The following is a 27,509-nucleotide window of genomic DNA, read 5'->3' as shown; positions in this document are numbered from 1 at the left end:
TGTAGGAGGCAGGATGCACCTAGAGGCAATTATGGTTATTTCCATAGAAATAACCATAGTTATTTTTTCTAGTTTCCATAAAACTAGAAAAAAAATATTCGTGCTAGGGAGTGATTACAGAGTTTTCCTTAAGAGGATGGAACATGTTTGTTTGATGTAACATTTCATTCATTACTATTATTTAAAAATATGTCATTGAATAAGCAAGTGGCAACAAATTAAAGAAAAAGAAATGCTCTCCACTCACTATTTCTGTTATTTTTTGGTTACTTTGTTGATGTTTAGAATCTTTGCTAAGTTTGCTAATCTTTGATTTTGCCAAAAAAAAATACCTTGGCCAGCTTTTGTTAAACATGCAAAATGAAAATATCTCTGTGCATAAATGCATTTTTTACTCTCTCCCCTTCACAGCTGCAATAATACAACTTCACTTCTCAGAAACTGGGTGACAACATCTAGTTTGAGTATGAATTGAGCTCTGAATTGCTTTGTCACTGCAGCAAAAACATAACCAACCAAGCACAACTTGGGATTTACTCTTAACTGTATAACAAGATGCTGTGTATATTCTGTCATAGATCCAAACCTGGATATGAATGACGTCATCTGCGTTCAATTGTTGAAAACCTCTGCTGGCTTGGGATTCAGTCTTGATGGTGGAAAAGCTTCCATTGCTGGAGACAGGCCCCTACTTGTAAAAAGAATATTTAAAGGTACTACAAGCATGCAAATGCAGTGGATATTATCCCAGTTTTCCTTTTGTGCGTTGTACAGACATTTTAATTCTTGGAGACAATATTTTTTGAAGCAAGGGTGGTTTTTGTGGTCCTTGTTTATTACCACTTACTAGCCAAGGTGGTCTTTAAAAAAAAAACACTCCAGAGAATGGCTAGGCATTACATCTGCTAGTAAATGTTTGTGGAGCAATCAGGTTTACTAAATATGATGCAGTTCCTCCCTGGGCTTGTCTAGTATTCTAGACATTAAATTACAGCAGCAATGTTGTCTATAATGGTTGAGAAGTTCATGCCTTCTCCAATTGTCTTTTCTAAGAGAAGGACAGTGCAGAAAAATAGTGTGGTTCCAAAGCACCATCCTGCATTATACCCAAGTAGTAGTTTCACCTATTTTTTTTTTCCTTTGGGTTTGGTCTTTTTTTTTTCTTAGATATCAGTATTAGCTTTCACCAAGAATATGTGATGTTTGTTTTCAAAAACTGCCACTTTTGGATGCTTTTTTTTTGTCAGCAGGTAATTAAATTTACATGAACCATATATAGAAAGGAAATCAGTCCCAGAATTATACTGGGATTTTAATATGTCTTAGTGTGGCATTCAGTTTAGTGAAAAACATTGCATTTTCTAAAGGAAGCTGAAACTCTCAATGAAGTTTCAGGTGCGCAGCGTTTTTACAGGATTGCTTTTCAGTGGTTTATTCTCTCATCAAGGGAAGAAAATCAAACTGGTATTTCCTGAATTGCTTATCAATTACTCTGTGTGTGTTTGTTTGCCCCTCTTTAGAAATTTATTCTGAGGGTAAAGGGCATGTTTAATTTTTGAGCTCATTAGTTTATATCCTTACATACAGTCCTTTTCACCTTTCCTCCCTGTGATGGCTGATGTTAGTTAAATTAGCACTACAGAGAACATACATTCATCAGTAGTGAAGGGTGTGCCCCTCCCTAGAAGCTGTTTCTGTGTCTGATGTGTTTGTCCTAAATTTACTACCCGTGGTTGGTTTGGTCATCCTTGTATCTGAGTTTTCCAATCTGCTGCATTATCTGCTTATTACCATGTTAAAATTCTGTCTGAGATAATATATCAATGCCACATACAACCAGGTTTTCTTAGAGCTACAGAGATAATGTACAGCATTTTTCATGCACTCATGCCGCGTCCTTCAAAAAGAGACTTTTTTTTTTTGAGAACAAGGATTTCTCTTGGTTAAATAACATTTTCTGTGAGATGCAGCATGGGGTAGATTGCTAGAGCTCAGCTGAACATAAGTGACTTGTACTGAAATTGCCCCGGTTGGAAAAATTGTTTATTTGCTGTTATCACAGTGGAAAACAAATTTATGTGGGTTTACTGTTGTTTGGTTTTTTTTTTTTTTTTAACACTGACTTGATTCTATGATTCTATGACTTTTTTCCCCTTTTTCTCCTAGGTGGTGCTGCCGAGCAATCTGGACTCATAGAAACTGGGGATGAAATTCTCGCTGTTAGTGGAAAATCATTACTTGGCCTCATGCATTACGATGCCTGGAACATTATTAAATCTGTGCCAGAGGGCCCTGTTCAGTTACTAATCAGAAAACACAGAACTTCAGTATGATGGAAGCACTACATCTAATCACAGTTGCTAAAACAAAACATTTAAAACTGGCTAGAAGCTGTCTTTGTTTCTAAAGCCACACGGAAGTGTCTTAATGCTTTACAGGGAGGTGCTAAGAGCCTTGGAGAACCATTGAGCAAGCATGTGATGAGCATCATAAAATCTCACCTAATAATCGAGGGTGAAGAAAGCCAAATGTTAGAGACATTTTTGTATTATGTGGCAGTTTTAATGGAACTTTGAGACCTCTCCTGGGTCTGGTTTAAAGTATTTTGACTGAGATAAATAACACTGTGCCTATCCCCAGTATTCTTAGTATTTGCTGAGTGTTGGGAGTATAACTTGTTTGTTGCCATTCTGTGGACAAGGATGGGTATTTAGACTGTACTATATCACTTAGCTGTAATAAGACTTCAGGACACTTACTAAGGGTCTGGTCCTTTTTTGTTGTAACAAGAGAATGTCTGGAACAATCTCACTTTATTCTTCTAAGTGCAGTTTTGCTAAAAATGCATGACAAAAGAGTATAATTTTGCACAAGTTTTATGCCTAAAACATGATCATTTTATTGCAAAGCTGAAAAATCGTCTTAAAACTGATGAACTAACTCAGCATCCACCGTAACTGAATCTGCTTTTAGATGCAGCTTGCATCTGAAAGCACATGGCATTAGTGTGGTAGAAATTTGTGAGCAAGAAAATAATGTCCAAATAATAGGTGATCGTCCACCAAGGTGTACACTGAGTTGTTAGTTGTGATTAAAATGGCACAGATAAAAATTGGGGTCTGAATTTTCAAATATAAGCTTCTAATGTTAGGCACCTTTAAAATATATATTTTTTAAAAGAAGAATAATTTCAGGTGCTGAGCACTTGCAGATCCCACAGACTTCATCATTTGCTAAGTACATCTGCAAGCCGGGCTGCTTTTATTTGGCTGCTTTAAGGCTGCCCGGCTTGAAACACTCAAGCTGGAAATGGAGGTCTAAATATGGGGATTATAATATTAAATATGAACTAGCCATATTTCTGATGGCTTTTAATTGGTCTTTTTTTGTTTTCTCCTGTCCAGTATTTATTTCTGCTTGTGTGAGAATGGATGAGGGTGTGTGTGGAAGATACAAGCTGGCTGGCTGTGTCAGGAGCGTGCTGATGCTGAGGGTTCTGGATGGTGAAACTGAAAGATGTTTGTGTAGATGGGAAAAACCGTGGTGTTAGATACAGCAAAACGGAAAGGGTTGCAGTGCCGCAGGCGCTTCATTTGGATTTTCTCACCTCTGCTCACAGTAGAGGTGTCGTAGCGGGCCATGCTGCCGAGGGTTATTTATAGTCTGCTGTGTTGCGAGGAGGGTGTATGGGTGCAATAAATTAGACTCTGTTATTTCTCTTCCTACATCTGGGGATAGCTAAAACAACATAGAAGACATACAGGAGGAAAAGGGCCAGTGTCCTTATTGGCTGAGAACAAGTTGTTTGTTCCAGAGCACTCGGGTTCTTTGTCGCATTAGGCTGGAGACTGCGCGCAGCCAGCATGCCTGGAGTGAAGAGCTCTCAGCCTGGAGTCAATCCAAACCTGAAGTGCTGCCTACGTTTGTAGAGAGCCAAAACACTGCGTAGCTGTTACAAAAAGGTCTGGGCTTGTCACTTGGCCCTGCCCCAAGATCATGCTGTAGTTCAGTTTATTTACATTTATTCAACAGTGCTTGGAGCAGTTGCTTCCAGGTTAGTGGAGCACTTGCGTTGGTTCATTTCTGTGTCAGCTTCATTAGACTGTAACTCGTGATGTGCAGAGGAAAATTCAGTTCTGCGAGGCACCCAAGACCAGGTGAGCAGAAGAGCTGTGCAATGTTTGCCTAAAAATGAATAGATATAATTATTTTTCAGTGACGTATTAGCATGTGAATCCAGGGAGAGATGCAGCTTTTGGTTACAAGAAAGGCAATACTGTATGTAGTCCTACATCTGCTTGGCCTGCAGGAGTTCTGTTGAAACTCATTCAGGTTCAGCACTGTGACGTGACTGTGGAGTTGGGTCCCCTGTGACCCCGAAGCTCAGCCGCTCTGTCAGGACTGGTCCTTGCCTCTCGTCACCTCTGCGGTGGGAGAGGCTTCAGGAGGATGCGGCACCTGGGGTCGGAGGACCCCACTGAGAGCACAGGCCTCTGCTGGGATAAAAGAGGTTACCCCTGCGTGTTTGCTGAGAAACAGGGAGAAGACATTTGGCAGCAAAAATTAAATGGTGAGGCCTTGTTCAGGAATGACCAAAATCTGACTGTAATAGCGTGTATAATAGATACATAAAATGCATGTGGAATTTAATGCAGCGTAGTGAATACATACCTGTATACGTATAATACGTACAAGTGCAGTACTGACTTTTTACTACTTTAATGTGGTAAATCACGATTGTGTTTTAGGAAATGGCTTTTTTTTTTCAGTCCACAGTTTAAGATTTTGTAGGTTTCAATACAGGGAGGTATATGTCTCCCTCGCTCCTAAGCTGGTGTGAGCTCAAAGGTGAAGTCTTCATTTTGTAAATTAAACTTAATTTGAGGTGTCTTAAGATGATATGTGGTGAATATTTTCAGATGCTTATTTGCAGGTACTGTTCATTGTGAGTGATTTAGAAGGCTTTCATTTTTCAGTAATCGAATACTGTTCAGTATTTTATTTTACATGCACGTAGACATGTGTTGGCTGAGTAACAGCAAAAAAAAATGGGGATATTTGTGTGTGATTTGGTAGTGGCTATAATTTAAAAGATAGGTTTAATGTTTTAAGTCTGTTAGTTACTATGAGTAGAATGGTATACGTCTCTACTAACATTACTGCTAGAAAAAGAATAGTATTTAACCCCGATTGTTTCTGTTCCTGAAAAGACTTTTTTTTTTTTTTTGTGAAAGAACAAGAAACATTTTTACTGATGCTACCAGTGTTGATATGATTATGGTAGCATTTCCAGTCATGTCTACTGGGGTGACATTCCCTATAAAAGCCCCAGAATTTATGCAATATGGATCTGCTTTATTACAAACAGGATAGGTAGACCAAACAGATGTAGTGAACCTTTGGTTATGCACTTGGCAAAGTAAATCTTGTTTTTCTGAGAGCCTGGTCGCACCAAAATGACAGGACATTGCATTAGTTTATCAGTATTCAGTAGGTTCATGAGCATTTTTGCCCTTGCTGTTTGCATTTTCAGTCCCCACAGTGGTTCTTTGCCATGCTGGAGGGTTGGCCAAGTTGTAGGAGAGCGGTGACTCTTCGGAGACTGGCAGCTGTGTCTTGGAAGACCAAAAAATTGGGTTGAAATTATGGACTTGGTCCACAACTCCTCACCAGGGACCTGAAGGCATTCCAGATGAGGTGAATTTGCTCCTGGATGGAGAAGGCCTGGGGGAGGGCTTTGCCACTTCTAGGCCTCGGGCAGCTCAGGGTGCATGTCCTGGAAACGAGACTGGGCTCTGGTGCGATACTGCCATTGCATATTTTGCAGCCTTTTGTATCTGGAAGTTCTTTCCAGCTCCTCTGGGGATAGCATCTGTATTAAAAACTGTGAGATTAGGCCTAAATTAGGGAGGGAGTAACATCTGATCATTTTCTTGCTAAAAAGAAAAAAATATGAGGGCAGGTAAAGTATTAATAAACTGTTGAGTGATTCCTGTTTTCTAATGACTCTCACTTAAAATTAACCCTGGTTATTGTTCCGCAGTGGTTCTTGTCAAAATCTGAAGGAACTATTCCCAGATTGGGATGTTTACCTGCTTCTACAGTTAGGGTATGTAAATGTATACATGGAAATATTGATGAGGTGTAGACTAGATCATGTGAGAAATTGGAATCCCACTCTAAGTAGGTTTTGTGTGTTAGGCTGATACACTTATTGTATGATATTGTATATTTACACTTTTATTTATATAAATAAACCTTCTTTTAATGAAAACTCTTTAATATGCCTTGTATATTATAAAAAGTGAGTGCAATAACATGAAATAGATTGTACATTTTTCAATTTGCTGTCTCTGTTATGTAAATCTGTATCGCCATAAACTGTTTTGTTTGGGTTTTTTAGTGATTTTGAAAATAAATGGTATCCTTAGTACTCCTCTAGATATTTATTTCTGTTACGACAAAGTCTGTCTAGTCCAGAGCTGGAACTGTCATTGCAGGGACAAGGTTGTCCTGGAGAGCACAGCCAAAGACTAAATTGTGGATCCTGTCCGGATGTGCATCTAAGCTAGAAGTAAAATACGGCCCTCTAAGAACTGTCACTGAGTGTGAAAAGGATTAAAGCATTTAACAAGTGTTAGAAGGTGTTTTATAGAACCTGCTTTAGTGACTTGGTAGACACACTTTGTTTTTCCTGCCCCTTTAACAAGGAAAATGCAGATGGCAAAGGTGAAATGTAGAGTTTTCATTAAGAGCAGTGGTCTCTGGAGTGTGTCATCTATAAACTGTACCTCCTGTCCAGCCCCTGGGCTATAAGGAAACAGGTTGTATGCATAGGGAATATGTATACACAACTAGTCCTAGACTGGTATTTGTTGTTGTCTTCCACCTACCGTAGGAATGAACTCCCCTGCAAAAACCCGGTGAGCTGGCGGTGCAGACTAGGCTTTAGGTATTTTCTCTGTGGATGGGGTGGAGCTGCAATGGAGCTCATAGTGGGAGGTCCATAGAGCCCATAATCTCCAAACTGGGAAGGTTTTCATTGAGTGGTCCACTTTTTTATGGACACAGCCAGCTTCACCATCACTGCATGGCAGCTTGAAGAAAGCCTGCCTCCCAGAAAGATGCGTCAGCCCAGGAAGGATGGTTTGGACACCCTCCTCTCAGCTGTTCTGATGTGGGGAATGCCAGAGGCGGCCAAATCCCGTACTGCCTGGCAGCACGCAGACACATCAACTGATCCCTGTAGGGCAGGCTGAACTGGAGGACGGAGCTTGTTAGTTAAGCATTTATAGCCACATTGCAAGCTTGTGTGCGTTACTCCATGTTTGAATGCTGGGTTGTGCACTCACAGCAGCAGCACGGCTGGAAACTCCCACCCGTCTCACACCATGGCACAGCCCTGCCCTCTCCTCGGTGCACACGTGGCACTCGCTTGCATCTCTCCTACCATGCCATGCAAACCTCACCATTTCGTCGGGTGCACGGTGCTGCCCAAAAGGCCCAGGTGGGCTTTTCTGCAGGAAGAGGAAGATGTTTGCTTTTCCATGCTAGTGATGCGGCAGGCATTTCCCTCATCCCCTGGCTTGTGCCCCAAAACCCGCTGCATTTGCTTTCGGTTTCCTTCTCTGGGTGCAAGTAAGCAAGAGTCACATGAGGAGGGAAAAGCCCCAGCACTTCTGCTGAATCACCCTGCGGGAAAGCCCGGCGCGTCAGGCTCCCAACCTGCGCTGTGGGCACCGGGACCCTTTCCTGGGCTGGAGCAGAAAAGAAGGAGCTTTGTAGTATCCCAGTCCCCCGTCTGCATTAGGACCCCTTTTCCCCATGTCTCTCTCCCTTGCTAACAGCCGTGTTGAGGGACACCACAGAGCTTGTGCGGTTGTGCAGATGGGATTGTGAAAGGTGTAAAACCAGTAGTGTGGGAAGGGGATGGACGGGGAGGTGTGGGGCAGCACACGCAGCCACCTCATGCTCACTCTGGCACATAGATCTCCTCTGCTTTCCCCTCTCCCCTCTTTCAGTGACTTCTCTGTACCGATCCTCCTGTCCTCCCTCTTTCTCCTAACACATGGCGTGAGCTGGGGTCAACAGGGCTCAAGCCTCAGAGCAGCTTGGTTCTTACAAGATCAGTCTTGAACATCTTTGATTAAAATCTTAATTGCCCCAGACAGTGGCTGAGTAAAAAGGAATATAAAAGAGAGAAGACATAATGAACTTAATCCATAAATGGATTGGTAAATGGGACTTCATTTATCCACTAAGATATGTGAAGTGGTAGAAAATTGCATTTAAATTTTACCTAGCTCAGTTGTGTTTCGGGGACTGGGCTTTTTCTGAAGGCTGTGAGGCATGGGCAAATGGGGAACTTGGCACAAAAGGCGTGAGAAGATTGCAGTTTTGGGCACAGCTTTTTTTTTTTTTCTCATATCGGTAACATACAGAGCTCAGATCTAAATGAGATAAATAGAGACAACTACATTGTTGTTTGCAATTATGTTTATCATTCTACCTGAAAAGTTCTGGTTTATTTCTCTTTGTTTTTATGTCCTTGCCATTCTCCTGTTCCCCATTAGCATCACACAACACAACCTAATGTCCAAACAGGGACCGTGTGTCTCTGGTGTGGCTGTTTTCCAGGAGCGTGTCAAAACTGCCACTTTATCACATTTGACCGAAGGCTGATGGTCGGTGTCTCTGTCCCCACGCAGGGATGGTGTGAAGGAGCCCCGGCGGGGAGGTTCACTGTTGCCCTCCCCAGAGCCGGTGGCCGGTGAGAAGCAGGGCATGCAGTGGCTGGGCGCGATGCCTGCGCATGCCGGGAAGTGATGCCACAGGGCAGCATGTGACTGTGATGGCAAGGGGAAGCAAAACCTCCCCAGGCCATGGCCCTGAGCCACACTTCCCAGTGCCCAGGGCCACACAGGCTCACCCACAAAGCCAGCCATCGCTGCGGGGGGCACATCCACCCCACTGCCCCCACGCTGCCAGCCCCTCGCCCTCCCCTTCGCTTTGGCTAGGAGATCCAAAGCTTTGGTCCAGCAGTATGCTGCTTTTTTTTTCTTCTTTGCTATGCAATATTGCATCGTATAAGCACTCTCACAGCACCTCCACCCTGTGTCCATCACCCCTGTAGTAGTAAGTGCCTGGAAAGCAAGTGATGCGTTATTTAGGGCTGATGCCTGCTGCCTGGTAAAGGAGACTGGCTCGTTTCTCCTTGTCCAGGAGTACAGCTGAAACCAGACTGTCATGACCGACCCTCAGCAAAAGCCCATTTTGGATTTTGCCTCCACAGAAAAAGCCAGCTGTGTCTTGATCTTTCCATGTAGTCATGTTCCTCAAAGCACCGGACTCAGCTAAAAGACTTAACAAATTAATAATGATTGCAATAATTTATAAAGCTTTTTTCCTTTAAAAATATAAAATCCCTCTCATTAAATGATCCTGAGAAAGAACATTGGATGCAAATAAACAAACAAGGAGCTGCCCTCCCATCCTGCAGTGTGTAAAGCTGACTAGAAGGATGTTTTCTGAATGTCAGGGTATTTTCTGAAGTTAGACAATACCAAAACCAGAACCTTTTTGCCTTTCCATGGACAGTCCCTTATGCACTGGCCTCACCTCGCTGTGCAGCTGAATCAGTCTGATAGCGTTGCACTGAGCAAACAAGTTACCAGAAGCTGTAGTTCTTCCATTTCTCCCTGTAGAGCAAAGCCATTTCCTTGACGTGTTGCTGACACCACGGTGGCACCAGGGAAAGCCCATCTGCTGCCATCAAAAATTACCTCTCTAATTCCTGATTTTGGGCAAGAGGAACCTGGATGTGGCCTCGTGCAATTGTCCGGCTCAGTCGTATCCCTTTCAGAAGCACGAAGGGAAAGATGCAAGCAGAAATCTGCCCTTAATTGCCACCACGCAGCCGGTGGCAAAGGTGGCTGGGATCCTGGAACTGAGAGAGGAGGTACAAACGTGGGGCCTTGACCTGGGAAGAGCATTATAATTGCAGGCAAAATTCCAAAGGGTGATGGGCTGTCCTCTGCTCTGGGCCCTCCGGGTAGGCGCTGCGGCAGTGTCGCGGTGGTAACACGGGGTGCTGGCATCCTGTTCGCCAGCCTGACCCAGTGTTGCTGAAGGTAACTGGTTTCTTTCGAGGTTTGCAGACGGATTGTCCCCTGCAGGAAGGTGTCTGGGCCATTCAAGCAGTGGCAGTGGCATGGAGGAGCCAGAGAAGCAGAGCCAAGTGGCGCTCCCACTGTTGTTTCATGGAAAGGTGGGAACAACACAAAAAAAATACAAATATATTTTTTGCAATGAGGTTGGTAAAACACTGGCACAGGTTGCCTAGAGAGGTGGTGGATGCCCCATCCCTGGAACTGTTCAAGGCCAGGTTGGAAAGGGCTCTGAGCAACCTGATCTGGTTGGAGATGTCCCTGCTCCTTGCAGAGGGTTGGACTGGATGGGCTTTAATGATCCCTTCCAACCCAAATTATTTTATGGTTCTATAAGATGAAATGGCCAAAACAGTTTTATTTGAGGTCACTGCCATTTCCTGTTGCCAAAGGAGCAACATCCGCCTCCCGGCTTTCGGAGGGCTTGCGAACCGGTGAGATTTGCATTGCAAAGAGGCTGTGCCTGAGAAGGGAGGGCAGCCTTGACAGTGGCCGGTTTCTTACGCCATCATCCAGACAATACAGTGACGCGCTTGGGTAAAATCCTTGTTTGCAGCTGTGACAGGTTTGAGACTGTTGCTCACTGACAGTCCCGCCACCAGACAGTCACCTACTTCAAGGAAAATCCTGCCAGACCAAAAGACAACACTTCATATCTCCAGTCCTTCCTGTCCAACCTCCTTGCACCTCTACGGACACACGTCATGCCCTCGCACCCTCTCGTGTCTACAGGAGGAAAATGATAAAATTAGTCCCTTCCAGCAGCATGTGCTAAAAATAATGAGCCACGCATGAGACATTGTTTTTCAGATTACTTAAAAAAACATCCCGCGGGGGGAGAGGGGAGGACGGAGGCGTTGTCTGTTGTCTAGTGACTTGTTGTGGAAATACCGCTTGTGCATCCCGTCTAAGGTGCAAAAGCGTGAGCTGGCCGAGGGCGCTGGGCTGGTTTTCGGCTGGGTGAGCGCGGTATGAACGTGACCCGGGGCTGCACGTGCTGCTCTGGCGGGCGCCCACGGGCCGTGGCTCACGGAGAGTGCTACGGCACAGCAGCTCCGGCAGTTTGCTTTGGCGGGTAGGTTTGGTTTGGTTTTTTTTAGATATCAGGTGCTTGCAGGTGAGTCAGGTGCCTTCAGAGAGCTGTGCTGTGCCCCAGTGACAGGGTTTATTTTTTTTCCCCTGCCCTTTAGGGAGGAGCAGGTCACTGGCATCATGCTCCGGTGGTGACCTGGCTGGAGAGGCGCCAGGTTCCGACGGGCAGTGGGTGAGGATGTCTGGATGTTTTCACAGGTCTGATCAGTCTCACGAGTGTAATTTGCTGGTGGAGCTGTGCAAAAATGCACTGCGTGGCACCGGCGGTAGCACGTGGCAGCAGCCGATGAGCCTCTGCAGGACCGCTTTGCTGATGCCCCCGAAGTAAAGCTCTTCCAAGCCGCTGCTGGTGGATAGCTGGGGAAGGATGGGGACTTGCTTCCCTTTGTTTTTTCTCATTTACTAGAAACCAGAGCCTTTGGCCAGGAAGCTCTTAGTCCTCCTCGTGCTGGGAACACGCACCCCAGGCGTGGTGCTCCCTGCCTGCGAATCTGGGGAGAAGCAGGGCAATGAGTCAGGGGAAAGCCTGCTGATGTGCACGGCGTAGCAGGTGAGGATCTCGGGCTCTCCTCTCCGCAGATGCATGTTTGGGTCCTAGCTTAAAGAAGGAAGAATAAGCTCTGTGCTATCCCTTTGCTATTCCCTTGGGGTAAAGCAGTATCATTTCCCCCTTTTCCAAAACTCCTGCTTCAAACTTTGGAGAAAGTAAAAATCTGAACTTGGTGAAGCACTGCATTCCTTTCTGACTGCATTCAAGACAAAACCCTTAACGTAGATGTCAGGGACTCTTCCTCAAAGCCACAACACCTCTGGTAGAGGTAATGGAGCCCCTCACACCACCAAACTATTCCATGGGCAGTACTTACTATAAAATATTATAACGGGTGTCTCAGTTTCCCATTTTGAAGTTCAAGGACATGGTTCTGTCTTGTTCCTCTTCAAGACAAAAGTAAAAGCCTAATCCCCCAGTGCATACCTACTGGCACTCCGCTGTTGCCCTAGTGTGTGCCCGCCGACTTGGAATTACAGAAGGCATGAGTGTAACATGATCACACAATTCAGAATCTGAAAAAAAACACCCTGAGTTGTAACAACAAGGACTCATTTTTCTTGCAAACTCTTTGTATTTATTATCTCAGCAAGAATTCAAGACATACATCCACAGAGCACACAGCAAAACATCTGGCCCGTATAGACCACAGAATAGACCTTAAGAAAAACAAACTTGTGTTGACACAGTCATACAGCAGATCCTTTGCAGAAGGGAGAAAAGGAATCCTAGGGAGGACATCAGGAAGCACTTGCTCATATACTGGCACTGATTGCTTGGATGTAGGCCTTTTACCTGAGTTCCCGGTGAATGCCAGCACTCTTGACAATGCTCAGAAAAACATAAAAAAGTTTCACAAAAAGCAAATGGTCTTTGCAGATCTAGACAGAAAAACACTGTGCTAATACTTAACTCGGATATCCCCATGACAATGCATTTATGCAGATACTTTTTTCATAACATTCACGTGTGCTAAAACCTGAGGAATTGGGCAGGCGCTATGAAACCTGCCCCCCATTTCCTATTGAATTTCAAAGCAGCATAGGTTGAGCAGAACACTTTTATTCAAATACATTTCAGTAACTAATGCAAATGCTAATGCTGAATTTTCCTGAGAGTCCCAGACAGGCACGATCATCATTTAGTGTCCTTGATGAAGGCTCCAGGACTCCACCAAGCCCAGGACAGAGAGCAAGAGTCCTCCTGTGGAAGTCAGGGCTGCCTTTGATGAACAGCTTTGTCAGGTTGCACGTGGTGCTAGCCTGGGAGCTGGCATTCAGCTGACAGAAACTCTTTGCATTTACTTTTTAATATCTGAAAAACTAACCTCTGTGCATGTCAGCAACATGCAGTTGGCAGTTAGTTGGCAGTACTAAGACAAACAGCAACTATTCTTGAAACATGATGTTCTCACTGAAAAGGTGTTAGCCGGCTTAGAGGAGGAGGGAACTGTGCACATGGCTGGAGCCAACACCAAAGCTCCCAGTACGGCCACTGGGACGGGGTCGAGTCCTCCAGTCAGCTTCTGCTTAGGGACATGGGTGACAACAAGTAACAGCCATACACAGTTGGTTGTGACAGAGTGACCAGAGCTATGTAAGGACAATTTTGCAATGGCAGGTTCAGAAGAGCGAACCAAAAAATTGATTATAAATACAAACAAGAATTCACTGCAAGGCAGGAAAAAATGTAATTTGAACAGACCCTGAACTCAGAAAGTGCAACCATACAGCCTTATACAATGCAGATGTACTTACATATGAGGTTAGTTAAGAGAAGGAACTCTGACCATTGACCTAAGAGGTAGCTACAAAACATGATCAGCTTCATCCATTTTCTTGCTAGCTTGCACCCATGGAAAAATACCAAGATCGTGTCTGACATGGATTGACTAGCAGAGTTACTGTTTGCCTTGATGGCAATCAGCATGCTTAATTCAGTTCCTGGGAAGCCAGTCAGGATAATAACCCCTCCGTGAGACAGGCATAATGCATCACCGTCCACTGGATGTGATACAGCAGCTTCATCACTCCGGAACCGGAATGAGGTTGCCACGAAATGAAATGGAAATAAAGTACAAGGGAAGAACCTTCACTTGTGAGTATTGTTAAACATTCAAAAATCCAAGGCTACTTTCCTGTACTGACTGTAACAAACAATGCTTTTGATATTATTTCTTCAAAGAGAGGTAGTTGCTTTCTTTGAATAAATAACATTCTCAAGAAAACTTGAGACAACTTGGATTCAACTTTAAGATCTACTTCTATTAAAGACTTATTTTGTTACTTATAAAGACACAGCAGTATTGTACTGTTCTCAATAAATTCTTTGTAATATTGACAGTATCCTTCCACCACATATACCTCAATATTTGTATTTGTATAATATATATTCATATATGTCTTATATAATGCTATAGTAAAGTGTGCTCCCATCTGTGATGCATAAAGTATTTCCTTCATTATCAGAAAATATGCTTTCTTCTATACAATACAGTGTGTTTTTACGTCATCTTCTATGTCCTGTTTTGAACATTTTTTCATACTACGTTTTAAGCCTAAACAAGTAGCATTCATTTAACAGTTCTGTGAAATACTCATGTCATACACATGGGGCACACATTTATGTTTTAGATATGTTTTTATATATACAAATATATATTTTTATATATGTAATATAGAGTAGAACTATGCAACATCACGTTAATTTATAGAATAGCAATTTTTAGTCCACAAAGCAACATCCTGTAACAAATAACCTTCAATAAAGATAGTGGTTTACTTAACAAATTAAATAATCCCACCCCCGGATCCCCGTCCAGCAGAATCCATGCTTTAGAGAACACAAGCAGTCAGGAACTGAGCAACTGGCTTTTGCCTTGCATGATACCATCCTGAGTCCAAGACGCTGACACCTTTTTTGGCATCTTCCCGAAGGCTCCACAGTGAAACGTGGTCATGGGACACCAGGAGCAGAGGGCAATTGGGGAAACCAAGCTCCTGGAGGTCTTCTCAGACCAAGCAAATGGGCAAGTTCTGTCTTGCCCCAAGTCTCCCCATGGCATGGTGATGTTCTCTGCCCATTGCTATGTTTTTTGGTTTTGTTTTTTTTTTTTATCCCCAGCTGGCATTCATAGGCCAGTAACGCTGTGACATTCCCTGAAGCAGTCACGTTGTGACAGCCATCCTTCAGCGGCCACAAGCACCAAAACACAATGCCAAGATCTTCCTCCATTCTCCCCGTGTGGAAGTCTCTCATTGCCAACCCACGAAGCAGAGGTTTTCCCCCGCTGTCCGGCGCCCCGTGGCCGCGGGGAGCTCACGTTTCAGGGCAGAAGAGCTTTGCCAGGAGGTTCAGGATCTTCTGCCGCAGGTCCCACTTGTCGCCAATCCTCCGCAGCTGCAGGGCCACCTCCAACACCGCTTCCCGCTCTGCTGGGCACACGCACGGCCGTCAGCCCCCCGCACCGCCGCCTGACCGCCCACACCTGGTTTTAATTTTAATGACATCTTGGCAAAACCGTCTTTCCCCCCCCCGCCCACCCTCCACCCGCAGCAGCTGTACCCCCCCACCGCGTTCACACGGGATCCCGCAGCCCCATCCCGCACACTCCCCCCTCCCCGACCTCACCCCGCTCCCTCCGGTACCTGCGGAGGCGGCGGGCTGCGCGGCTTTGCGCAGGGTCCTGCCGGGCATCATCGCCGCGGATGGGTCCGGTTACAGCACGAACGGGTGCGGTTACAGCACGGATGGGTCGCGGTTACGGCACGACTGGGTCCGGTTACGGCAAGGATGGGTCCGGTGACAGTGCGACTGGGTCCGGTTACGGCACGGATGAGCCCAGTCACACTACAGCTTGCCGGCGGCAACGGAGTGCGGGCGGGCGGGGCAGAGCGCGGCCCTAAAAGGGCTCCGTGACGGTGCTTTCCCCTCGTGACGTTGTGAAAACGCGCGGGAATCCTGCCCCCCCCCCCCCCCCCCCCCCCGCCGGGCGGGCGGTGGCGTGCCCCAGCGTGCCCCGGGCCGTGCGGGGACGGGACCGGAACGCCTCCCCGCCCCCACCCCTGCACAGCGCTTCTGCTGCGGGACCAGAGGGAATGGCGGGATGGGGGGGTTGGAGCAGGAGGAGATGGCGGGGGCGGTGAGGAGGAGATGGAGGCGTGGGATGGGATGGCGCAGGTGGAGGTGGAGGGATGGGGTTTCAATCTTCTGGGCGAGGAAGATGTGGGGTGTCCTTTGCTGGGCAAGGGGAGATGGGAGGGTGGGCTGTGCTGGTGGTGGTCTGGGGAGAAGGACAGGAGTTGCGCTTGTGCTGGGGAAGGAGAGGTGAAGGGATGAGGTGTGCTTGGGCGAGCGGAAGCACCAGGATGGGGTGTGCTTGTGGTGGGCAAGAAGACACGGAGAGATGGGTCTGCTTGTTCTTAACCAAGAGATGTTCCTGACAGGTGCTGTGTTATTATTTGAGGTCATGGTGACCTTGGCCTCAGACAAGCTACAGGGAAACAAACTGGCCCCTATCATGTGCTGTTTGTGACTTAGGGCCATCTTCCCGCTGCTGGATCCTCCCCATGACAGCACAGTGCCTGCACAGTGGGTCGCTAGCTGACATGTGCCGGGACACGCTTACCTGCATTTGTTGTCGTGTTGGATGATGCTTTTTACAAGAAACAAGAGCTGGAATGATAAAGTCGCCCTTGTGACCCTGTGATCATTGTACAGTGTTGGGAGAGCTGCCAGTGATACGTGAGTCACTCATCTGTCTCCCAACTCTCGGAGAGTTGATATTTGGTGCGGGGGCATATAGGATGGACTTTTGTTTGTGTCATGGAATCATAGAATCATAGAATGATTAGGGTTGGAAGGGACCTTCAAAGGCCATCTAGTCCAACCCCCCCCAAGCAACTAGATCACGTTGCTCAGAGCCTCATCCAGCCTGGCCTTGAATCCTTTCAGGGATGGGGCATCCACCACCTCTCTGGGCAACTCTTCCAGTGTTCTACAACTCGTCACTGTAAAAAAAAAAATTTCCTAATATCCAATCTAAATCTACCTCCCTCTATTTTAAAACCATTACCCCTCATCCTGTCACAACTGGCCCTACTGAACAGCCTCTCCCTGTCTTTCCTGTAGGCCCCCTTGAGGTACTGGAAGGCTGCTATAAAGTCTCTCCGGAGCCTCCTCTTCTCCAGACTGAACAGCCTCAACTCTCTCAGCCTGTCCTCAGAGGAGAGATGCTCCAGCCCTCTGATCATCTTCGTGGCCCTCCTCTGGACCTTCTTCAACTGGTCCATGTCCTTCTTATGTTGGAGGCTCCAGAACTGGACACAGTACTCCAGGTGGGGTATCACCAGAGCAGAGTAGAGGGGGAGAATCACCTCCCTTGGCCTGCCGGCCCTGCTCTTCTTGATGCAGCCCAGGATGCGGTTGGCCTTCTGGGCCGCAAGGGCGCATTGCCGGCTCATATTGAGCTTCTCATCCACCAGCACTCCCAAGTCCTTCTCCTTAGGGCTGCTCTCAATCCATTCTCCACTCAGCCTGTATTTGTGCCTGGGATTGCCACAACTCACGTGCAGGACCTTGCACTTGGCCTGGTTGGGGCTGGCACGGGCACAGCTCTCCAGCCTGTTAAGTTCCCTCTGGATGGCATGCCTCCCCTCCAGCCTGTCGACGGCACCATGGCATACTTACTGAGGATGGACTCTATCCCACTGACAAAGATGTTAAACAGGGCCAGGCCCAAAACAGACCCCTGAGGAATGGCACTCATGACTGGTCTCCACTTGGACATTGAGCTGTTGACCACCACTCTCTGAGTTCGGCCATGCAGCCAACTCCTTATCCACCGAGTGGTCCATCCATCAAACCCATGCCTCTCCAGTTTAGAGAGAGTTGTCAGGCAGGACAGTGTCAAATGACTTGCACAAGTCCAGGTAGATGATATCCGTTGCTCGTCCCTTGTCCATCAAGGCTGTCACCCCGTCATAGAAGGCCACCAAATTGGTCAGGCACGATCTGCCCTTGGTGAAGCCATGTTGGCTGTCACCAACCACCTCCTTGCTCTCCATGTGCCTTAGCATGGTTTCCAGGAGAATCTGCTCCATGACCTTGCCAGGCACAAAGGTGAGGCTGATAAGCCTAGTTGCCCGGGTCTTCCCTTTTTTAAAAAATGGAGGTTATGTTACCTCTCTTCCAGTCATCAGTTACCTCACCAGACTGCCACAACTTCTCAAATACAAAGGATCTTGAGCAGCTTGGCAACTTCATCCGCCAGTTCCCTCAGGACCCGTGAATGCATCTCGTCAGGTCCCGTGGACTTGTGCACCTTCAAGTTCCTCAGATGTTCCTGAACCAGCTCTTCAGCTAAAGTGGGTGGTTCTTCATTCTCCTAGTCACTGTCTGTGCCCTCTGCAACTTGGGTGGCGCGACAAGAGCCCTTATCGGTGCAGACTGAGGCAAAAAAGTCATTAAGCACCTCAGCCTTCTCCATGTCCTGGGTAACCAGGTCACTCATTTCCTTCCAGAGGGGGGCCTACATTCTCCCTGGACCTGCTTTTGTTCCCGACATACCTATAGAAGCCTTTCTTGTTGGTCTTGACATCCCTGGCCAGATTCAATTCTGTCAGGGCTTTAGCCTGCCTCAGCTGATCCCTGGCCGCTCACACAGCCTCTCTGTAATCCTCCCAGGTTACCTGTCCTCACTTCTACCCTCTGTAGGCTTCCTTCTTTATTTTCAGTTGGTCCAGGAGCTCCTTGCTCATCCATGTCGGCCTTTTTGCCCGACTTGATCTTCAATGGGATGCATCACTGCTGAGCTTGGAGGAGGTGCTCCTTGAATATCAACTGACTTTCCTGGACCCCTCTTCCCTCCAGGGCCGCACTCCATGGCACTTTGCCCATCAGATCCCTGAAGAGGCCAAAGTCTGCCCTCCTGAAATCCAGGGCAGAGAGCTTGCTGCACTCCCTCCTTGCTGCCCTGGGGATCTTGAGCTGCACCGTCTCATGGTCACTGCAGCCAAGGCTGCCCTTGAGTTTCACATTCCCCACCAGCCCCACACTGTTGGTGAGAACAAAGTTGAGCATGGCACCCCTCCTCGTTGGCTCCTCTATGGCCTGCAGGAGGAAGTTGTCATCCACACATTCCACGAACCTCCTGGACTGCCTGTGCCCCAACATATTGTCTCTCCAACAGATGTCGGGGATGTTGAAGTTCCCCATGAGGACCAGGGCTTATGACTATGAGGCTGCTCCTATCTGTCTGTAAAGGGCCTTGTCCACTTGGTCCCCCTGGCCAGGCTGTCTGTAGCAAACTCCCACCGTAATGTCCCCTGTTCCTGCCCTTCCTCTAATCCTGACTCATAAGCTCTCTGTCAGCTCCTCCTCCATCCCCAGGAGGGGGAAATGAAAACAGTTTGACATAAAGAAAGCACAGATGGGCCAGACATAACAAAGAACCAATTTGTGTCTGAAAGCCAGTGAATGCCCACCTATCCCATCAAAACACAGCTTCAAGCAGGAAAAGATGCCATGGTGTAATACAGATCAACACTCTGATGGGTTGTGACCTGGTGTCAGAGCACCTTAGGTTGACCACAGAGGAGTTTCTGATGTTTTTGAGAACGTATTGCCTTCATCCCTTGTCCTTTGGTATAAAATGTATATGGCAAATAGGCTTATTGGCTTGACTTCATGTGTCCAGGGTCTTTTTTTTCATCAGTGTGAATACCTCTTGTTTGTAACCCAGCCCCTTTTGGGGAGAGTTGCCCTTTGACCGTATCATTCCTGCTACATAAGAAACGGTTTCTCCAAAACAAGTTTGTTGGGTTTTAGATGGCGGGAAGGCAGGTAAACAGCTCAGGAGTGTGTCACACTGCGTGATGTGTCATCCCTCACATGTGGGCTGCACCATGTGATGCCCAGGGCTGCATCTCGTGGCCATGGCCTGACGGCTGCTCTGTAAATCCGGTGCAGGAACCCGGGGTGCTTACCAGAGCCCTTCTTTTGGGCATATGTGGGAAAGGAGATGCTTTCTGTGCCAGGGCAGCTGGGCACAAACCAGTGGGATAGTAGGGTTGCAGGAATTAATTTATTTTCCTTATTTTAAAATAGTGGTAGAGTAATAAGAACAGCGGGTACTTTAGTGTACAAAACGGGTTAATAGACCCGCCTGTGAGACGGAGCGTCTGAAGTGCTCACCTCTGCTGAGTGCCACCCAGTCACCCCAGTCAAAGCCCAGTATCTGAGCGCAGTGATGTAAGGCTGGAAGCCTCACTTTTTAGAGGGGAGCTGGCCAGCACCAGCTCTGGATCCAGCCCACCTCCCCCCAGGACTTTACTGGTGTGTGTGGGCCTTACTGGTGCATGACGAATCACAGCCTGTTATGGCGGGAGCAGCACCCGGTGGGGCGGCTGCCCATTATAGGATTGCACAACAGGGGCAGAGCGAGAGAAAAGTCCTTGTGGTTTCAAGCCACCGGCGAGCTCGAACCTTTTTTTTGTTTCAGTTCCCTTAAATAAAATGGTGTAGCTGTGGGAAGCACAGGTCTCTGGGAAGCTGCTCTACCAGAACAGCCACAAAAGATGTTTCTTGTTCTGGCTCCAGCGAGCAGGACCATGGGTCCCCAGGTGGGCACGGCTACGGTGGGGAGCAGAGCAGCAGCCCAAGGAGCACAGCCCCCTTGGAGCAGCCTTCCAGTTTATTTCTGTTTAGCATCATTTAAAGTTAGCGCAATTACACAGCCGAGAAGAGAGGCTCATCGCCAGGTACCATGCCCTGAGCTTCGCCGTTGTCTCGGTGATGTGGTCTAACTGGAACATGTTATTCAATGCCAACATGCGTTGGACTGCCACTATGAATAACACCGGTGGGCAGGCTTGCTGAAAGGAAACAAATGTTGCAGAAACGAAATCAAGAGTAGCAGATAAAGGAAATGGGCTGGTTTTCCTCTGCATGTTCGTTTGTGCTGAATCAGCATCAGGTTGTTTCCGTGCCTCCCTATATGATCTTAAATAAATCTCTTGGCTCTTGGAGTTCATCTTTTCATCTTCCCAAAGCTGTCTGGGGCTGACAGCTCTTGTGTTAACTGAGAAGCTGTTTGTTTCTTTTTCTCCCCTTTACCATTTCTGCAGATGACAGAGTCGGCGGTTCCTGTTGATCCTCGTGGGTCCCAGCACCTGAGCAGGAAACTTGGCTCTATCATCAGAAGCATAAACCAAAGGTCATTTCAGGAAAGTGCAGCAGGGCGCGGCAGGCTTTCTTTTTTTTTTTTTTCATTTCTTAAATCATTCTAACTCTCTTGTTTGTTCTTCTCTGGCAAGTTTCCTCCAGGGATCTCTCTCACCATTACAAGTCGAGCTTCATAAATCCTCACGCCTTACATATTAATCTCAATATCACTTTTCAAGGAAACGGCTTTGTTGTGTGTTAGCTATTTTCTGGTGGCAACTGCTGCTGCGCTGCCAACGTCTCCATTACAGTGAGAAAAAATGTTAATGCAGTTTTGTGTAGTTAAGTGAAATACTCCAGCTAATTCGACTTTGAGTTGCTGGTATGTTCCAGTGCCAGATAGGAAAAGAAATTAAGGAGAACTGCCCACTGCTGGGATGTAACCCCAATTGCACAGGTCTTATCTGCTGTTTAAATATTACCTACTGGCCTTTCCACTAATTCTTAGACACTTCCTCCTACGCTGTTCTCTCTCTCCTGCTTCCCTTGGAGCTTAAACAATAATTTTCTTAGCAAAAGGTGAGCTTGCATGCCTTGTTCATCTATCACAGTGCTCTGTCACTGACGGAGGGGATGAACACCCTTCTTTTCCTCTGTGACCACCTGCGTGCCAAGCAGGCAGCATTAATTAATTACTTCCAAAATCCTTCTGAAAAATGACTCATGTGTGCCTGATCCGGTGCCCACCCAAGCCAGGGTGGGCAAAGCAGTTTCCCTGCTGAGAACAATAGCATTTGGTTGAGGACGGGGTTGGATAGCAGAGCCCCTCCTGGATATATTTGGAGTGTAAGAGATTTTATATTGACTGCCTGCTCTTTAATCAATAACTGTGATGATACCTAGTTGACTGAATTTTCCTGGTTGCAGGCTGTTATACAGTCAATTCTGAATTAGCAGGGGCAGATTATCTGGTGAGCTGTATTTTCTGTTAAAGCAGAGAGCAAAGACATTGCAAATGGCTCCTTGTAAAGCCATTCCTGATCCAGGCCATTGGTAGTCACAAAAAAAAGCTTCCTGAAGTGCTAAAGAGGATGTAAGAGCAGGCAAAATTCACTACATAGTTTGTTAAGTGGGTTTTAGCACCCATGAGGATGACAATATCTTCATAGAGGCCAGTCTGTGCAACTGCTATGCAGAAGAAGTAGGTGTTAATAAAGTAAATATTGGCGTTGATCACTGTTTGTCAGGCTGGAGGAGCATTTGCTGAAGAGCTGTCCTCCATGAGCGTAGGTGTCTTTGCAAACGCCAAGCATACTGTTAGCACAGCTGCACCATGGCTCCTGGGTTTTTGCAGAAGACCTTCTGGGGATAGTGACTATGGTTATTTTCTGTCTCGCTATCTTTGTTGAGAATTTGAATGTGCTCAATTTCTGGAATTCATTGTGGCCTGCTGGTCTGACAGATCTTTTTCAGGCTCTGGCTACCTCCTCTTTCTCCTGTTCCCTACGCCTCCTCTGCACTTTGTTGTAATGTTTGTACATAGCCAATGCAGCACATGTGGGATTGGGGAAAAAAAAAAGGTGGGGGAAATCCCATGTGTGAGACACTTGGCACTTTTCTGGCATGCCGGTGCCTTGCAGCTGAGCCAGCAATCTGGTAACCCAGGCAGGGCTTGTTCTTGGCGACTGTGAGTCACTGAACTCTTACAGGAGAATTAGGGAATCCGAAGGAGCTCTGCTGAATACCGGCATGGTGACCTGGGATTCCTGGTCTGGCACCGAGGTGTCCCTCAGCACTACAGTGTGTCCCCGGTGCCTTTCCAATGCCCTTCAGTTGGGACAGGAGCCATTTTGCATGGTTAGGGGATTTTCAGACTACTCTGAACAATATTTTCTCTGAGCTGGGTTTTGGAAGTGCCTTGTTTGAGCAATCTCTAGTTGGATAAAGAATCACTTAGTGCCCCTAAATCCTACACAGCATATTTAACATGGAAAAGAAAGTTTTAACTGGGGAACTTAGGGGACAAGGCAAACATAATTAATAACAGAAAGCAGGGACCAAACCAAAGTGGAATACAGTATCCTTTGATAACCTTCTCCTTTGAAATTGTTAGGGCTTAACTGTTTTATTTATTGTAAAGATCAGAGCTATACACTTGGAAAAGGCAAATGGTATGTTCAACATTATAAGAAAGTGCAGGATCTCCTCCACAATTTGAATCACCTGTGATTCGTATGAATAAGTGATTAAGTGTGTTTGGTTGGGGACCTTCGTGCCATGTCTTTGCTATAAGAAGGAAATAATAATAATACAATTTGAGTTTCACTTCAGAATGTCTTTTTAGGAAAAGAAGGCACAAAAATACGAGATGATATTGTGGGTACATCATCACAGCCCAGACCTCAGGAGCTGACAGGAGTATGGGAGCAGACTGTGCCCTTACCCCATACCTGCACGCACACACTGCCAAGGTATGCCCGTTTTGGGGTGCTCTGCTGAGTACTGGCAGTCTCCGGCCACCAGAGCATCCCTGGAGGAGGCTGGACCATTTCCATTTCTGGATCTGCACGGTGCATCGTGGCAGTGCAAAACCTGCTGTACTCCCTGCCTCTCGACTGTACTAGTCCCTGTGCAAGCTGGGCTTGCTAAGAAGCGGGGCAGGCTGAAATCGCGTCTTGGTGAAAGCTGGCAGGGTGGCCACAGAATGAGAAAGCAGAGCAACCACCTGACTCATCGCTAGACTGACAACAGAGCTGGTAAGAGGGCTGACGCCATCCCTATGTTGTGAGGTAGTTTCGCTTTAAAGCTTTGATTATGCTGAAATGAGCTTATTTCCTTTTCGTTTTTACTTTTCACACGCAGAAACATAAACAGAGGGAGGGGAGTGTGTCTTTTGCTACTTGTTCTAAACAGAGAAAACGAAAACCCTCCTGGAGATGGAAATTCCCCTACAGCTGCTCTGCAGATATGCAGCAGGAGCTTTGGGCACGAAGGGCTGCAAGAAGAAACGTGTCGGTAGCAACGACCTTACACAGGAATGGAAGGCGGCTTGTCCCTTCCTGCCATGAAGTGCTCCCTTTGGGCTCCCAGTGCTTTCTCTACAGGTGTCAGCAGCTCATAGAGAAGAGGAGGGTGTGGTGGAAGTGATGGGACAGAGTGGTCAGGAGCAGACAGGAGTGCTGTCCTCCCTGAGCGCCTGTCTGACCATGCTAACCTAAGGGCTGATCCATCCACTTCCAGACTTCTGGGAAGCCCTTCTGTGGGGAGCAGATCCGTGTGGCACCACCAGCATGCAGCTGTAATCCCCTCTGTGCTAAATGAACACCACCTTGGAGATCCTGCTTGGTTTCCAGATGACAGCAGGGAGAGCAAAACCAGCAGAGAGATGGACGAGTTTGATGTCCACGCTAGCTCTGAACATGGAGAGAAGCTTCTCCCATGCATCCACAGTTACATGCTGCGTGTCACACCGCAGAATCCTCACACACACAGAGTTTTGGCCACGGGTGTGACACTGTGGGGTGCTGGTTACTGGTGGGACAGGGAAAGCCACCAGGGTGACCTTTGGCATTAAGAGTGCAAACAAACAAGTCAGAAATAAGAAGTCTCCCTTCGAGGGTTAGGACACCGTGTTCTTCCTCACCAGAGATCTCTCTGCAGATGCACTGGCTGACTCCAAAGAGTATAAAGGAGAAGTAAATAGGGGAAACAGGAAAAAGCGTTTTGCACTTGACAACAACAAAGTAATTTTTGCACTTTACAACCTGTTTGTATTTTCTGGGCCCTCTGTGCTTTGGGAAGGTCCCAGTGTCAGCTGGTCCCTGCCCCCACCATGGATCTGGGTGGGGTGTGTGTGCCCTATGCCCCTCGGCAGGGCTGTCACCATCTCCTCCACCTCCAAGTGTGCAGGAGAGGAGCAGAGGAGCGCGGATCCCAGAGGGAGGAAGCAGAGGAGGGTCACGGTGAGGAGCGGTGTGGGCTTCGTCTCACAGGCAGGTGTAGGAGTTGACTTTGCGTGGCAACATCTTGGGTTGCATCATGCTTTGGGTTGCATGATGCCATCCTCCCTCCCTATTTCATCATCCTGCAGTGTGCAATGAAGCAGAGCTGGCGGAGATGGGGGCACATGAGCTGCAAATCTGGAAGAAACTCTCAATCTGCAAACACATTGGAAGTCAGAAGTTCCTGTTTTTAACAGAAGGCAGTTTAATTGTGGCAGGAATCTGTCAGAGGATGGCTGGTGTGACCAGGCCGTGTCTGCAGTTACGGCAGAGCATGGTGGTGGGCAGAGAGAGGCGAAGGAAGTGCTCTGTTGAGGAGGTGACAGAGGACCTCAGAAAGACCTGAGGAAGGGGCGAGCAGTGGAGGAGCCTCCCCAGACAGGCACCAGTTGCTGCCCACTGCCCTGCAGCTCTGGGGGATACCAGGGACAGTTTTGCAACATGGAGTTGACGGGACCCTGATAAATTAGTCAAGAGCATTTCTGATAAGGCATTATGGGGAAGTACCCGTCCGGACCCCAGAGCTGCGGGCAGGGCTGTCAGAAGGAGATGCTCTGCAGGTGCCTCCTGAGTGCTCAGAGGAACTGGTAGGGTGCCCTGAGGAGCAGGTGCCCCAGGAGGTGCACCATGGAGCAGGTGCAGGGTGGAATGTCCTATGCCAGGAGGGCTATAGGGTCCCGCTGAGCATGGCAGGGAAAAGGAGAAAGCTAGCAGACCCCTCTGGGGGTCTGCACCTGGAGCAGGCTCCCCCACGAGCCTCCATCCATTCCTGCAGCTGTTGCTGGAGTGTTCCTGGTGATCCCATGGGATGTGACCCTCTTGGCCTAAGCATAGTGACTCCATGGGATGGCATCCCACCCCCACTTTGGCATGTCCCTTATGATCCTGTGGCATGTGACCCCTCTCCAGTGAGACTGGTAACTCCATAGGGTGATCTCGGTGACCCTGTGGGAAGTGACCCCCCTGGGGTGTCCCTGGTGGCTATGGATGCTGGAACATCCCTGAGCTAGGAAGGAGTGAGCAGAGTGAGGCTGCTTCCCTTGCAGCTGCAGGCCTTCCCTTGCCAGCCTCTCATGGCGTTCTCCAGTTTCTCTGGAAACCTGGTGTCACCACCACCACCTCCTCCTCCTCGAGCTGGTGATGAAGATCCCACCTCCCATCACGCAGGCTGGGGAGTCACACAGGGGCACAGACTGTGGGACCAGTTGGCCTCAGGGCTGTTAGTGCAAACTGAGTGTCAGGTTCTTACTGCTCAGAAGAGGCCACATCAAGTAGAAGTCACCATGTATCTGGCAATGGTGGCATCTAAGTCTCCAGCCCAGGAGTGTCACAGACTCACAGAATTCTGTTTTTGGGCAATAAATCTGTCAGTGATGGTGTCAAGTCTAAAAACCCAGAAGGTCCAGACCAGGGAAGCCCATCGAAGTTTGGATGCTTTGTCAAAGTAAATGTCAGTCAAAGTCAGTTTTATCTCAGGGTTGAATCACCATGAAAAACACACTTTTATGGTATCTCAGTCATCGCCAGAAAGCAGAAAATGACAGCACCCAGAAAAAAAACCAAATAAAATAGCTTGTCAGGCTTTTAAAAACCTCAGTTAAGAAATTCTTGGTACCATATATGGGAAAATAGTGTCACGAGGGCAGTCAGTCAATAACCTGTTGGACCTGCAGTTCTGGGAAACCTGCAAGGGATGAGAGACAATTGCTAGAATTTCTATTTACTAATTTATCCTCCAAATGACAAGCGTGCACAATAAGCAATGCACTGAATCTAGTATTGGCAATTGTGATAATTATTGTGTCTATCCATTATATTCTTTGCAATGATTATTTGTGATTTTGTTTATATCCTTTTTCCCAGCTTCCCTTCTTTCACATTTTTTTTTAATTGTAATGCTCAGGGTTTAGAACAACTGTTTGTCTCTTCCTTCTAAATGATGTCCTACCAACCAACCACATCCTTAAATAAAGAAAAAAAAATTAGAATTTAAGCAGACTTGGTGAAAAGTAACCATACTGTTCTTCCTTTTGATTTCTTGTTGTTGTAGTGTATTTATCCTAGGTTGTAAGACATTTGACATGGTTGATGATACTGGATTGACATTGTTATCACACTATTAATTTACATAGATAAATTATAATAGGATGGTTGTAAGTGTCAGGTATACACGTAATTGGAGCAATTGCCAAAATATTACATTTCACCCGGTACTTATGAGAGGTTAAAGGAAGATCACATTCTTTCACAGATACACAGGCAAAGTGACCTGTAAGTCCAAAACCTCAAAGTCACAGCCTCCCTTCTAACCCTGAAACAACACTATTAGTTCTCTTTCATTAGTATATTTGGGGGGATTCATTACTACAGAAAGATTGCAAATATCCTTAACTGTGATTTCCTATATTCATTCTAATGTGAATTTTTCTTTTTTTTCCAGTTAGTTTTAATATCCTCCCAACAGAACAGGAGCTTACAAATAGAACAAGACCTTATAAATCCAACAAGCTGTAAACTCATCTTCTGTGTGCACGGGAA

General features: G+C 46.9%; 2 protein-coding genes across 9 annotated transcripts in view; one reads left to right on the top strand and one right to left on the bottom strand.

Moving 5' to 3' along the window:
• The window catches only part of PDZD2 (PDZ domain containing 2), a 142,780-nt gene extending 136,347 nt beyond the window's left edge, over positions 1-6,433 (top strand). For all 8 annotated transcript variants that reach the window (XM_086770699.1, XM_086770701.1, XM_086770704.1 and 5 more), the window contains 2 exons: positions 579-713; positions 2,167-6,433. In XM_086770699.1, the coding sequence (XP_086626825.1) occupies positions 579-713; positions 2,167-2,333 (302 nt within the window). In that variant the 3' untranslated portion in view covers positions 2,334-6,433. The remainder of the gene's footprint in view (positions 1-578; positions 714-2,166) is intronic.
• A 5,970-nt stretch (positions 6,434-12,403) lies between these two features.
• Positions 12,404-15,641, bottom strand: PMAIP1 (phorbol-12-myristate-13-acetate-induced protein 1). The gene is made up of 2 exons (XM_086770584.1): positions 15,456-15,641; positions 12,404-15,239 (listed from the first exon to the last, which is right to left on the bottom strand). Exons 1-2 carry the CDS (start codon positions 15,505-15,507, stop codon positions 15,127-15,129), a joined length of 165 nt encoding a protein of 54 aa, XP_086626710.1. The 5' UTR covers positions 15,508-15,641; the 3' UTR covers positions 12,404-15,126.
• Between the last annotated feature and the right edge of the window lie 11,868 nt (positions 15,642-27,509).

The sequence above is a fragment of the Chlamydotis macqueenii genome, chromosome Z (genome assembly GCF_036417535.1).
Source record: "Chlamydotis macqueenii isolate bChlMac1 chromosome Z, bChlMac1.mat, whole genome shotgun sequence".
Lineage (NCBI taxonomy): Eukaryota > Metazoa > Chordata > Aves > Otidiformes > Otididae > Chlamydotis > Chlamydotis macqueenii.
This window is presented reverse-complemented; position numbering and strand designations above follow the sequence as displayed.

Coding starts and splice junctions, on each gene's coding strand:
- PMAIP1 (XM_086770584.1), bottom strand. CDS start 15,507: ATGATGCCCGGCAGGACCCTGCGCAAAGCCGCGCAGCCCGCCGCCTCC. Junction 15,240..15,455: donor GCAGCCCGCCGCCTCCGCAG/GTACCGGAGGGA, acceptor TGTGCCCAGCAG/AGCGGGAAGCGGTGTTGGAG.